Source organism: Puma concolor, chromosome C2, assembly GCF_028749965.1.
Source record: "Puma concolor isolate L17-30 chromosome C2, mPumCon1.1.hap2, whole genome shotgun sequence".
In the NCBI taxonomy this organism is placed as follows: domain Eukaryota; kingdom Metazoa; phylum Chordata; class Mammalia; order Carnivora; family Felidae; genus Puma; species Puma concolor.
The window spans coordinates 84958995-84973929 of record NC_141675.1 but is presented as its reverse complement, the minus strand read 5'-3'; the positions used below and the strand labels follow the sequence as shown (position 1 = coordinate 84973929).

The window sequence follows — 14935 nt, the reverse complement described above, 5'->3', positions numbered from 1 at the left end:
AAGCAAACAGGTAAGCTGCTGCTGAGTTAGCTTCCCAGGCAGCTCTCTAAGCTGTCAGGGAAGGCTGAGCTCTCTTCCACTGAATGCACACGGAATTGTTGCAATCCAAATTAACCTATTTGAAGGGTTCTTCTGTTTACGTTCTCTTTCACATGATAAATGTGGACTGAATTTTCATAATCAGATAGTTTCTGGATGAAGAACATTTACAGATACAGACAACAAGTTAGCGGGTTACCATCACTTTATATACAATCGATAGCTTTTCACAACACCTGGCATTTTTTCCCCAGAGAAGAAACGGACTCTGAGCAGCACCGGCTAATGAATTAGGTGAACGAGTGCCACCACAAATAGTGCCACCACAAATGACACAAGCAGGACAGCAAGTTTCTTATCGTCAAGGGCTCAACCTAACGGCCACACCACTTGTATTATCTCAATGTGTCACTTCAATACAATAAGATAGGATTTTAATGCCATTTCCACTCTTTGTGCATTCAAAAGGCAACTGATGGTCAAAGTGCCTCTGATTCGCATTAAGTAGTTTTACCCCATGACTTTATTTCATGTTTAGAAAGGTGGAATAGCAGAAGGAAAAAAGGCAGGACAAAAGACTTTGGAGTTTTCTTTCTTCACATGTATGCGGAGGTGATTATATTATGAGTAGGATTCTGTAAAAATAAACACATTTGATAAATTAAGGTATGGGGAGACAAATGCATAATTTCTAAATAAACTTTTATTACTGCATGATCATAAAAAAATACTGAAGCTTAATTGCCTGTTCGCTAGTTTCATGAAATTTAAAATATCACCTACTATAACAATGTGACAATTTTATTAAACGTGTGTGAATTAAAAAATACTGTCATTAGTTTTTTACAGAAAAAATTTAAAAACATATTAAAATTGGTAGAAGGAATCTGTGTTTGGCTGTGCTGGGTATAAATATCTTCAGCAATTATCAGAATGAATTACTTAAAATTATCAGGTTGAAGAACTCAACACATGTTAAAACTATCATTAAGAAACTATTCCTCAGGGGCCCCTGGGTGGCTCAGTCCAACTCTTGGTTTTGACTCAGGTCACAATCTCAGAGTTAGTGAGTTTGAGCCCTGCATTGGGCTCTGTGCTGACACTGTAGAGCCTGCTTGGGATTCTCTCTTTCCCTCTCTCTCTGCCCTTCCCTTGCTCTCGCTCTCTATCAAAATAAATAAATGAACTTAAAACACACACACACACACACACAAAAACTATTCTTTAAAGTGACTGGTAACTTTATAAAATGGTCAGAATGAAGCAAGGCTACAATTTTGCCACATTTATTCTTTTAAATGGATTTTCAGGGTACAAAATAGTTGATCTTTCCAATATTCAAATAGTTCACAGGGTTATAAAACCCAAGGGCTAGGAAGGGCTGTAGAGACTAAAGACAAGTAAAGAACAAAGAAAACTGGGATGGTTTCCTCATAGACACAGATTATTGCAACTTAGCTCTTACGACTACCCTGGCCTCCACTTGAGACAGACTCTCTGGCAGGAAAAGGCACGTTCCCAATAGCAACAGTAACACTAGATGTCACACTAACCAGTTCAGGGTACTGACACTATTATGTAAAACACTGGCTGCCTTTAGGCTTCTTCATTTCATTAAAGAGAGAAATGAAGCTTATATTTTTAATGGGGTTTCTGTGATTTTCATGAATCTTCTTCCCCCCCCAAACCACCTTTACAAACAAATATCAAGTGAACTTTGGTGCTGAAGAGGAGAATCTCCAAATCAAGAAGGCTCTCAAAATGTTTATTTCTAACATGAATTACTGATAGTAATTATGACAAGGAGGAAGGTATCATAACAACTTTATGGTTTTAAAAGGAAATTTTCATACACTGAAGTTGTATAAAACATTTATGAACACAGATACTTGAAAACAATGAATTCTTTTTGGACTGTGTCAAAGATGGTTGATATTTACTCTCTGGATACATTTTTGTGTACATCCATGTATACATCTGTCTTAACTTAGGGGAGAGAGACAAAACCAAGTAATAAAACATTACTGGAAAGCTTTCTAACTTCTTCCTCTCTCACTTATTGCTGGTATGCTGTTCTGAGGGATAGTGGTCTGAGCTGCACTTCCTTTTCTGGCTTGCTTTCTCAAATGTACTGTGCCTCCCTTAGAGGAAAACACGTAGTTTGGTCACAGGGCCTTTTCTGAAATGAATGCAGCTAGGGAGGGAATGTTTTACTTTAATACTCCTTCCAGTTCTGACTGTGTTGCAGGCTGCCTACAGGGAAAGGCTCACAGATAAAGTGACTAATTAAATATCTTAAAGAAATGATAATGTCTTAATTAGAGCACCTTCCCTTTCTCAACTTCTTCAATAAAAGCAAAAGACTTACTAATTATAATTCTTCAGCAGTAATTAGCAGTTTACTATGCTACTACGGGAAATCTGTATTTAATGATACAATACTTTATTTGGAACATGCTTACAATGCCAGACTACAGAATTAGATAAGAGTCCACACATTCAGAAGAGTACTCCATTCTAAGGCTATCTGAGTTACTTTAAACAGGAGAAATGGTTTTAAACATAAGAGAATAAAATCAAGAACAATTATTATTAGTCAAGCCAAATAAAATGTTTTGCAAGTTAACATACACATCATTGTCCACTGAATATGAACAATGAGAAATAAAATAATGAAGGCTACAGTTTGATTATTTACATGCACAAAACTTATGAGCCACATGCATATTATGAAATATCTTAGCTTTGTTTACTTTTCCTCTGTTCAAAATGAGTTCTAGAGGATATTTTTAGTTCACCCAGAAGGCAATCAAGTATTCAAGAGGAACATTGTACATATGAAATTTAGAATTAATTTCAGAGATTCCTGCCTTTAAAATTATTTAATTACATTAAAATTATTATTCAGGAACAAGCAGGATATAGTCATGTACAATGACAAACTATAATAAGTTAAAAAGTATATATTTTGCATTTAGTCAGTATGAATGCAGTAAGAAGGCTCTTACTAACTTATTACCATTTATTTCTCCTGATGAAGAGCTTCAATAAAAGCATCAAGTTTTTCTTGAATTTCTCTAACTTTCTCTGTGGAGATAAAAAGATTATTAGATTAATTAAAAGTGAATTTATTTTCAAAGGCATCACAAATCTTTGAAGAGAATTATTCAATAAACTGTCTGGGATACTTAAACTATTTTGGAAAAGGGACAAAAATTACCTTAGCATCACGTATCACCTTAGATCCAAAAAATGTTCAAATGGATTGTTATAGTAGCTCTTAACAATTTTTTGGAAAGGGGAGGAATATGGGCTTTGTGACTGACCCCGCTGAGAATGTAATAAGAATTACGGAATGTTACAGAGAAAAATGTACGTATAGACACATATATCATTGCATGTAGAATTTTAAGGAATTCTCAGATTCTCTGGAGTCCAACCAAAGACTCGGTTAGCAATATCTGCAACAGAGGAGAATATAAAATAATGAAACAATTGTTTAAAAAATGTTTATATCTTTTGAGAGAGAGAGAGAGAGAGAGAGAGAGAGAGAGAGCGAGCACAAGTTGGAGGCAGGGCAGAGACAGAAGGAGACAGAAAATCCCAAGCAGGCTTCACACTGTGTGGAGCCTGACGTGGGGCTCGATTTCATGACCATGAGATCATGACCTGAATCGAAATCAAGAGTTGGATGCTTAACTGAGCCACCCAGGTGTCCCAATGAAACCATTTTTAAGAATTAAAAAAGAATACAGGAGTGTATTTAACAGGCCTTAGACTGGAAAAAGACTTTCTAGGATAAATGGAGAAAGCTACAAAGGAAAAGATTACTAGTATGATCACATTAAAATGTACACTTTATATGTCAAAATGTCCTAAATTTAAAAGACAAAAGAAATTGTAGAAAATATCTGCAACAAGTATTAAAAGGGCAATAACACTTTAAAAATACATACAAATGTACTTTCCTAGCTATAAATGTATAAAGTTTAAAAACACCACAGTCAGGGGCACCTCGGTGACTCAGATGGTTAAGCTTCTGACTGTGGTTCAGGTCATGATATCACCACCGCTCATTAAGTTCAAGCCCCGCGTCGGGCTCTGTGCTGACAGCTCGGAGCCTGGAGCCTGCTTCGGATTCTGTGTCTCCTTCTCTCTCCGCCCCTTCCCCGCTTGTGCTCTCTCTCTCAAAAATAAACAGACATTAAAAAATGTATTAAACAACAACAACAAAAACCTCAAAGTCACTGAAGACAGATTTACATTATTTTATTTGATTTTATGTTTTCATGTTTGCAGACTTCCAAATAAAATCTATAACTTCTCTCTGAAATATAAAGATTTCTTTCACAAATACAAACTATTCACACACAGGACATGTCAATCTCCCAATATGCAAAAAATGGAAGTCATGATTTATTCTACTTCATTGCTTACTTAATCACGCAACTCCCATTTTAAAATATAGTTTGTGGTGGGGTACCTGGGTGGCTCAGTCGGTTGAGCGTCTGACTTCGGCTCAGGTCATGATCTCACAATTTTTGAGTTTGAGCCCCGCGTTAGGCTCTGTGCTGACAGCTCAGTGCCTGGAGCCTGTTTCAGATTCTGTGTCTCCCTCTCTGTCCCTCCCCTGCTTGTGCTCTCTCTCTCTCTCTCAAAAATAAACATATATATATATATATATATTTGTCCTTTTAACACAATTTTATATATTAGTGGGAATTACCAATTAAAGTGAAGTGACTGGTTCAAAGCTATTGATCTAGAGGCAAAACTGTAAAGCATTCTGCTTTATATCTATAGAAAAATCACATAAAGTACATTAATATTCAACATTTTATCTTTTATATTTAAAAATAATCTGCAATTGAAGACATAAAGTATTCCTTTCTATCAGTGGGGCAGCAGTTTTGATGAGCAGCCAATAAAAGGAAGAATTGTCCTTTTTATGAATTCTCATGAGCATTGCAGGAACTCGACAAAGTCTATCCAGCTGCATATAAAGAACATAATGTCTTCATCTTCATTTCCCAGCAATTTAACACTACTACTTCTTGGTATTAATCTGAGACTAACACCAAATCTATATATAAAAAAAAAAAAAGCCATACTGTTTTAATTCAACTATTTACTGAGCAAACATGATAACAGTTATCGCAGAGACAACAATAATTCCTTTTACGTAAAAGTAAACTAGAGAAACCCAACCTATAATCCCAACCTATCTCTTGGAAGTTTAATCTGTATTTTTTGGCAGTCTGTACTATTTTTTAAGTCAACAAACCGGTAAACATACTTCCTTTCTCAAAATAAGGCCACATTCTTATTTTTTTGTTTTTTAATTTTTTTTTTTTAACGTTTATTTATTTTTGGGACAGAGAGAGACAGAGCATGAACGGGGGAGGGGCAGAGAGAGAGGGAGACACAGAATCGGAAACAGGCTCCAGGCTCTGAGCCATCAGCCCAGAGCCCGACGCGGGGCTCGAACTCCCGGACCGCGAGATCGTGACCTGGCTGAAGTCGGACGCTTAACCGACTGTGCCACCCAGGCGCCCCTCACATTCTTATTTTTAAAACTAATTCATCTTGTTGCTTAGAAAGAGCTTCACCTATTTTCTTCATGAGTATTTAGAGAGCTCTACATAGTGCAGTTCATCAACTGAAGAATTTTTTTAAAAAGGGGACAGTAGGAGAAAAAGCGTTTTCTAAATTGTCTGACAGAATTTTGGAAATGGACAAGGTATTTAAAAAATCATCTGACCTGGGTGGCTCAGTCGGTTAAGCATCCGACTTCGGCTCAGGTCACGATCTCACAGTTGTGGGTTTGCGCCTGAGTCGGGTTCTGTGCTTACAGCTCAGGGCGTGGAGCCTGCTTCAGATTCTGTGTCTCCCTTTCTCTCTGCCTCTCCCCCACTCATGCTCATGCTGTGTGTGTCTCTCTCTCTCTCTCTCTCTCTCTCAAAAATAAACAAGCATTAAAAAAAAAATTTAAAAAAAACATCTGGCTTAAATAGCACAACATATGGAAATCTAAAACAGGTACTTAAAGCCATGGCAGTTCCTCTAACCATCTCACTGAGCTATACTACTTGGGAAAGGTGTACTGCATGAGAAGAATTCTGACTGTTTGCTCCACGACCTGAGTCCAAGCACGGCCAGCTCTGTCCATCCTTCTGCCCTGTCCATGACCTCCATCCTCAGCTGCACAATCTGGGACTGGGTGGCTCAGTAGCATCACTCAGAAGAGAGAGTTCAGAGCAAGATCTACTTGTATTGACAGACCAAGAGCCACTCTGATGCAGGTGTCTAACTGTGGAGTCTGAATCAAATTCAAATTCTTATAAAATTAGAGATAAGCGATATGTTTTTTTCTAAATAAAAGTTAAAAGACTGTCTGATTAATAAGAAGACTAGTCACAGAATAAAATTGCCAAATTTTCCTTTTAAAAAGCTGTTTTTACAAAATATTTTCAACTAGAATATCAGGGCACCGTGCCAACATACTCTGAAATGTCAAAAATGACACAAAGGGCATTTAAGTAAGTTACTAGGAGGTAACGGGGGGAGAGGAGAAGAGAGGAGACAGTGGAGGTGAATGTGAAAAGAAAAAAGAAGGGGCACCTAGGTGGCTCACTCGGTTGAGCGTCTGACTCTAACTGTCGTTCGTGACCTGATCTCAAGCTTGTGAGACAGAGCCCTGCGTCAGGCTCTGTGCTGGGTGTGAAGCTTGTTTAAGACTCTCTCTGTCCTTCTCCCTTTGCCCCTCCCCTGCTCCCATGCTTGCTCGCTCTGTCTCTCAAAGAAACAAAACAAAAAAACAAAAAACAAAAAAAAGAAAAGAAAAAAGAATAACTGTGATAAATGTACTCTTTTTACACTAAATTTAAAAATCCATTTCTTTGTTCCTTCATTTTATACAATGTACTTAATGCAGTGATATGGGGACACAGATGCTATCTTGCCTTTGAGAAGAATTCCTTGATCACTTCCTACCTACCTCATGCTGAGTCTATGAAGTATCTACTATGTTTGAGGTGATTTTAAATCCCACATTTCATTTGGTCCTCATACAGCCCTGAAGGTGTCCCTGAAGAAGACAAGGACCTGAAGCCTGCAGAGTTAGCTTTGTGCACGTTTCTCTGATTTGGAAACATACTAGATCCGCTACCAGATACAGACTCTAAATGGTAACAAAACAAATGCTATTATTTGAAGGGTATTTGTTGTGAGCTTTACCTTTTACCTGAGATAAGACATACTGTGGTAAAAATGAGGGAATGGAATAGTTACCAAGCACCTTCCTAAGTAGTTCTGTGCCTAGAAATAACTAAGAAAAGTATAATAAATATTATTACCTACATATATTTGAAAAAACCCTTGGAAAACAATACAAACGTATGAAACTGGACCAAAAAAGTTCAGCATCTTCAATGTCTACAACAATGTCTGACTCACTACACATGCTCAACAAATACCTGATAAACGATAAATGAAATTCCCAAAAATATGGTACAGAAAACAAAGGCTGCAGGTTATCAAGAAAAAAAAATCACTCAACAGACTTCCTGGGTGTTATACCAGTGACCAAGAGGGCAGAAGCCAGGAGCACAAGGTGTAGAGCCAGCCTGGGAACAGAAGGCAGGGTACATACACATTGACAATGAAGATCCAGGAAAGCTGGAGGGTCACTCGAACCACACAAGCAACACGGGACAGAGAATACTCAGGTCTCACAATACAGTAAGTGGAAAGAGAAATTTCAATTTAATTATTTCACCTTATTCAGAAGACCAAAATATGCTCACTGCATACACACACACACAGAGCTTTAGAAAGTATATTGCTTTCATTCTTTGCAAAGGAGCTATATTACAGATAATAAACAGCATTATTTCCCATATTTGAATTCCTTCATTTCAAAATCTGATAAAAGTCTTCAGCACTTCCTATATACTAACTATGCCATCCAGCTGCACACAGAAAACAAGACTTATTCATAAAAATCAAAGTTGAATGTCAGCAACTAAAACTTTCTACTTTCTGATCCTTCCAAACACTAATGTCCCAGTGTTAAAGTGTTTTCAAGTCCCAAAATCTTACTGTACTTAACTATTTTGCCATTAGAAACTACTTGCCCACAGAAATGTGCATACAGATTAGCAAAGGGTAATTATAAAGCAAACTCCTTTTTCTATTAAACATTTGCCTTAAATATTTATAGTTGGAGAACTCTTATAAAATTTCAGATTAACCTGATAAATTAAACCAACTCAGGAAGGGATGAACAAACTCCTATTTCTGTTTGAACTGCTATTTCTGCTCTGAAATAGGCAATTCTACATGTAGTGAATACTGAGTCTACTTGCCATTTATCCAATGTTTACTTAAAAGATGAACTATTTCAGACATCAATTCATTGTGCTTCTTGATTGAGTCATGAATATTCCCATAATCCCCACCTCATAAACCGCCCCTCTCAGTGAATGAAGGTCCTTCTCTTTTTTCTTCAGATGACTTAGCACCCATTCATGTTTTGGGTCTCTTTATCTCCACATGAAATGATAGTGCTACTCTCAATTTCTTTTTGAATCTTCTGATACTTGCTCTAAAAGTCTCAAATATAGACTAATCTGTAATTAGGTTTTGAATACACTGTGAATACCAAAAGGCCAAACCTGGGAGAAGGTTCACTTCAGTGGTTAATAACAGTTTAGAATAGGAACAAAGAATCACACACAAAACACTACCACATGCACTGAAATAAATCTTTTACAACTTTTGATGTTTTTAAAGAAAGCATGAAAAACAAACTGCAAACTAACGCAGTGTACCTTAAGCAAACCACACATCCACAGATCACAATGTACCTTAACAGAACTGCTGTATACACATTTAGAGTGAAACTTGAGGACACCTTGGAGGTGAGGTTTTGCTGTAAAAAAGCTATTCACTAAAGGACTGAAAATTTTAAAAAGTTCTTAACATGTAATATATGTTGCTCATCAAAAGGCTTGCCTTTTATTAGACAATCCTACTGTAAGTGCTCTTTAGAAGTTCCGTATTTAAAGGGATTATCTAGAGTACAAGGAAACAAGGGAAGAAAACAAACAGAAAGGGTGAACCAGAGACAAGCTTTAAGATTCTCAAAGATACGTTAAATCTTAAGATTTAAGATAGTCAAAATCTTAGATTTAGCACAAGAAAAAATGTGCACCTTTTATAGTCGAGAGGAAGAAGCAAAGCGACAATCCAAGGTGTGTAGCCAAATCTAACACTTTTTTTTTTTTTTTTTTTTTTTAGCATTTATTTATTGTTGAGAGACAGAGAGAGACACAGCATGAGCACGGGAAGGGCAGAGAAAGGGGGAGACACAGAATCCGAAGCAGGCTCCAGGCTCTGAGCTGTTAGCACAGAGCCCGACGCGGGGTTCAAACTCACGAACCGCGAGATCACAACCTGAGCCAAAGTCTGATGCTTAACCCACTGAGCCACCCAGGAGCCCCTAACACTTCTCTTCTGAATCTTGGTCCTGTAGTTTTTTTCCCCCTACAAAGAGCCTTTTTTCTTTTTTTTTTCTTGAGCTATGATTATTTTTAAATCGACTCATTAACAAGGATGAACAGAATTACTTCTGCTCGTTACAGAAAAAGGAGACTCCTATGTTCCGGAAAGCTGTCTGAGACTGGTATGGTAATTTCAAAGCTGGGTGGGGTCACTGACTTCTAGGGGTCTGCTGAAGGTGGTAGCAGAGTCCTCTGGGTTATTTTGTTTCAAAAGTTCAAATGGAACTCTTTTGCCAGAATTACATCTACTCTGCAACAATTATTATTTAGGTTGATCAGGAGATAGGATTGTAACTCTGTTCCTAATGAAAACGAATGTAAGTATATTACTATAGGCAGATCTTCTAAAACACAGACTTCACAGGAGTACACAATAACAAAAGGAGTGTTTGATGACAACAAATGTTAGAAATCCCTTATCTAACACCCTAATAATCAATGGGGTAGTAATTTTATATGGATTTTATAAAGATGAGAACATAACGAGTTAAAAGCTATATGATAATGTGGTCAGGAGAACCAGGCTTCTAGACCCATCTGTGCCTTTAACTTCATGACCACAGTCATGTCACAGCCCTGGTCTCTTTATCTATAAAATGAGGGAATCTGTCCAGAATTCAAAGCCCAAAATGCTTTACATTAGGACTGAAATGTACTATACTAACCGATCATATGTTTTAACTACATCTTTTTAAACTTAATTGTCTTGTTTACTCCTTAGTATTTTTTTATTTATTTGATGTTAAGCTCCTAGTAAAAATTCAATCGCAAATGACAATATTATTCTCACACGACTACATAATTCATTTTAGAAAGATCAGGATTATACTGTTTTTTTTTCCCCCCAGGAATCAATATGGTACTGCTTACATGAATCATCTACATACAAAAAAGTCCATCATTTAAAATCACTGAGTCTAGCACAGAACTCACTAAGCAATAGATGTCCATGAACTCATTGTTCACTCACTCACACTGTTGAGTAATCTACTCACCCGATACATAATTCAAACACTAAAGATGACATTTTTAAAAAATTTATTTTAAAAAATTTGCTATAATCAGACCCACCCTCACCCCCCCCCCCCCACCAAATAATATGATTTAGAAAGAGCTGCCTTAAGAAAGTCTGTGAGATAAATTACAGCTTAAGTCTGATGAATATATAAATAGCTCAAAGTGACTTGTGGATAAATTCAGCTTTCTCTCTACCTCTTTTTAACTCCTAACTGCAAGCATTTCTACCAGGCTCTTTTGGCTGATATAATCAAAACCTCTTAAAATATTTTGATATATTAATATCTTCTCCAAAGACTTCAGTATGAACGAACATAGAGCAGCTTACATTTAGGCCTCAACCCTGACTAAGCCTTTCACTTTTGTAAGTAGATGGCAATCGTAATTTCATCTCACATCTCAGCTAACTATTAATGCTTATGGATCTGCCCTTAATTGAGCAGCTCCATTCCAGGTGTGTGTCAGTGTCAGTGAGCGTGAAACCTTGAACTCTCTGCTACCTGATATTAAAAGGCTCAGAGCTACAAGAGGAAGTAATATTTATGGAAGACTGTATGGGGGACACTAGATATTAGATACTATGCTAGATACTATGTAAGTCCATCTTTAGATAAGCCAAATAGCTATGTATCTGGACTGTGTCATTTTGATTTCACGTAGAACTGCTTACGTGATTAGCCTACAATGAGGAACATTATAGTAAAAAGCTCCATGAAGTTAATGATCATATGTAGTCATCTGGTTTACTTTATCATATAATTCAGTGTTCCTTCCGTGAGCAGAGATGAATTTTTTCTCAGGTGTGTGTACCAGGAACACCTATGCTTCAACGAAGCAACTGCTTTGTCTGACAGCCACCATAAATCCCATAATCAACTCTGCTTTCCATTTTGCTTCAGCTGTCTAGGAAGCTCAGTGCTACATTTGCAGGTTACCTGCAAAATGGAAGAACCCCTGAACCAAGTATTTTGAGGGGGGTACCAATCTTATCCCACGTTTCACATTATTTCAAATTGCCTTAACCTCCTTCCTTCATTCAACTTTCCAATTCAGCATTTTTACATTTTGCACATTCTGCAAGCTGCCTCAAATCCTTTTTGGAATAGGCGGGGAATTAATAAATAAGCTAATACAACTAGTTCACAGAAGATGTACCATTAGAGAGCTGATTCATAAATATACATAATACTTGAAAAGTGGTCTTTTTATGCTAGTAATGCTTTTAAGATCAGGAATTTAAAATATTTGAGGGGGGGACAATATTTGTCCCATTAACCTTCTATAGGTGATTTCTGCATAGGAGAAAAAAAAATTTATTTCTGCTTAATGCTTAGAAAATCCAATGATATAAATATGTATACTTAAAGCATTTCTTTTCCACAATGGAAGAAAAATAATAAATTTTTATGGGATTCATGATTGTCTTTTTAATGTAAAAGTTAGATTCTACCATAAGATTAATAATCATCTCCCATGAATTTTTATTCTGTATCCAGTATATAAAATGTGCCTTATTAATTATATCTATTAACTCAAATTATGGTAAAAAAAAATCTTTATAAGTTATTTTATATGCTAACTCATTGATACATTGCTTTATTCCCCCCCCAAAAAAGTTTAAATAAATACACTATTTCAAAATGAATGCATTCCTTTTGTCTCCATAGAAAAATCTAAACATAAAAAAAAATTTAAATATGATTCAGGTAATTAGTTGAGATGATTAAAAAAGCCTAGCCTAATGACCAGTAAAATTTTTGGTCCCAATCAATTAAGAAGGGTTTAAAATAATCCATCATTTTTTTTCTTTTCTATTTTCTTCTTATACTTAAAAGTGTATCTTACTCTGAATTTTGTTAGGTGGAAAGTAGAAACATTTTTAAAAAAGGAAAACCACCCAGGCAGCCCTTAAAGAGACAGGACATCATTTATCACCTGCAAAGACAGATTTATAAGAAGAGGGCCCCTTCTGTTCCTTTAAGACTGCAAAACAGATGGGAAGTGAATGGACAGTCAATGGGACAAGAAAACACATGGGAGGTGCTGCTGTATGTATGTTCCCAGCTAAGAAAGAGGTCAAGATTGTAACTGCATGACTGGGTCCTGGAAAGGGTCTTTCTTCAAGCTGTTACAAAGACAAACGCTGTTCCTCATCCTGCTGTCAAACTGTTATAAATATTGGTTTGTCAAAAGACCTTCAGTGCTGAAGCTTTAAAAGGAGGCGTAACAGATGAATGAATCATGAGAATGATTCTTAAACAGTCAGCTCATTAATGTAATTTTTAAAGTAAAAGAAAGGAATATGAGAACAGAGACTGTAATTCTGATTTATGAACCAAACCAAAAGTATATGAAAAAATATGGAACTAAAAATTGCAGGTTTTAATAAAGTTATGAATTAAGCGAGATGAAAAACAAAAATGAAATACAATTGTATCTGTTAACTATAATGCTGCATCAGGACAACAGATTATTATTAAACCCGTCACAAGGAGAGCTAGCGGGCATTCATGTTTTGTCAGGGTGATTCCCTAAGTTTTCAGTTACTTCTACTACAACCCTGCAGAAAAGTATCACTGCTGATGCTGGGTCCAGAAGTCAGAATAAGGCTCAGAGAAATGAAAAGAACTCCAGAATTAGTTTTACATATTCATTAATTTAGAAAATCACCTTTAAATTTTGTCACAATTTCTTATTTTCTACAGAAAGGGAAAATCACAACATTGAAAAAGCAGTAAGAGCACACAGATTTATAAACCTGTATATATTTATCTGAAGAATGAAACCATTACATATGTCTTTAGGAGAAAAATTCAATGTTCTAGATTCTTAATGATTAGTTTAGGAAAACAGGTTTAAAAACTAGCACAGTGAAAATAATATTAAAAAAGGAAGCCAAATTATATTACCTCAGTTATCTGTAGTCACCCACAAACACAAACCCAAAGACTAAAGACGAACAGAAGCCCAAAACAAATCTAAAAAGATACTATCTCTAACACATGTTGTTAGCTCCGGCTTTGCTATAAATATTTATGTGACTGGCTAAATCACTTCCCTTAATGAACATTAATTTCCCCATCTGAACAATGTGGGATAATACCTTATAAGCCTCATATGCCTTTACAAGGCAAACATGGACAGACATAACACGTTCTGTAAAGTGCAAAGCTCTATACAAATGTTAAGACAGTTGTATGGCTCCAAGCAGGATTTGGATACCAAAGTACCAAATGCTGCAATTACATAAGAGGCTCACCTGTCTGATTGCTTTCTCTTAACTGTCAGCAATCTTGGAAAAACCAAATTCGGTAGAAATGAGAAAAGATTTCAGTTAAGAAAGCGAACGGTTGAGAGTGGAGGTAGCAGGCAAACATTTGAAGGTTTTTCTGGATAAGTGAATCAAGATCAAAAGTAGGTAGACTGCAGGGCGTCTAGGTGGCTCAGTCAGTTAAGAATCAGACTCTTGATTTCAGCTCAAGTCATGATCTCACAGTTCATGAGTTTGAGCCCTGCACTGGGCTCTTGGGCTGACAGTGTGGAGCCTGCCTGAGATTCTCTCTCTCTTTCTCTCTCTGCCCCTCCCCTGGTCGTGCTTGCTCTCAAAAATAAACATTAAAAAAAAAAAAAAAAAAGGTAGGTAGACTGTATGGAAGAATCAATCCAATAGTTTTAAGGTGGGGATGACTGGAGTGTCTTTTGAAGGAAGGACAGACACAATGAAGACATAAGCACACATGGGAAGTGCCAGAGTCCTGGATATAGGTGGGGATTAACTTTCAAAGAAGAGTGATTTTCTGAATATGTTCTGCCATAGTACAGCCTTTGGAATCCACGGCCTACTTAAAGTAACTAGTACCACAGGTTTTATTTTTACTAATGCTGCTTATACTTCTCAGTGAACCTTTCTGAAATAAGTTAATATGAAGAAAAAGAGGAGAAATTGAGCTTGCTCTGATAAATGAGAGACCAGAAGCAGGAGTGATGGCAACAAGGGGAAGATTGGCGGTGTTAAGTAGAAGCCAACCTGAGATCTCATGAAAAATGTGTTCCAGAAACGTGCAGAAACTATGTCACTAAGACTACGTTAAAGATTTTGTTAGAGGGGCGCCTGGGTGGCTCAGCTGGTTAAGCTTCTGACTTCAGCTCAGGTCATGATCTCATGGTTGGTGAGTGTGGGCCCATATCAGGCTCAAACACAGAGCCTGCTTGGGATTCTCTTTGGGTCCCTCTCTCTCTGCCCCTCCACTGTGTGTGCTCTCTCAAATTAAATACATAAACTTTAACAATTTGTTAGAATACAATGTTACAGTGGT

The 14935-nt window shown here is 36.7% G+C and overlaps 1 protein-coding gene across 6 annotated transcripts in view; it reads right to left on the bottom strand.

Moving 5' to 3' along the window:
• Positions 1–226: 226 nt before the first annotated feature.
• The window catches only part of OPA1 (OPA1 mitochondrial dynamin like GTPase), an 86873-nt gene continuing 72164 nt past the window's right edge, over positions 227–14935 (bottom strand). For 4 of the 6 annotated variants that reach the window (XM_025913788.2, XM_086675024.1, XM_086675023.1 and 1 more), the window contains 2 exons: positions 3059–3126; positions 227–674 (listed from right to left, as the gene is read on the bottom strand). In XM_025913788.2, coding sequence (XP_025769573.1) covers positions 3062–3126 — 65 coding nt within the window. In that variant the 3' untranslated portion in view covers positions 227–674; positions 3059–3061. Of the gene's footprint in view, positions 675–1928; positions 2026–3052; positions 3127–14935 lie in introns of those variants that run through there. The other 2 variants (XR_015240209.1, XR_015240210.1) reach the window with 2 other exon arrangements.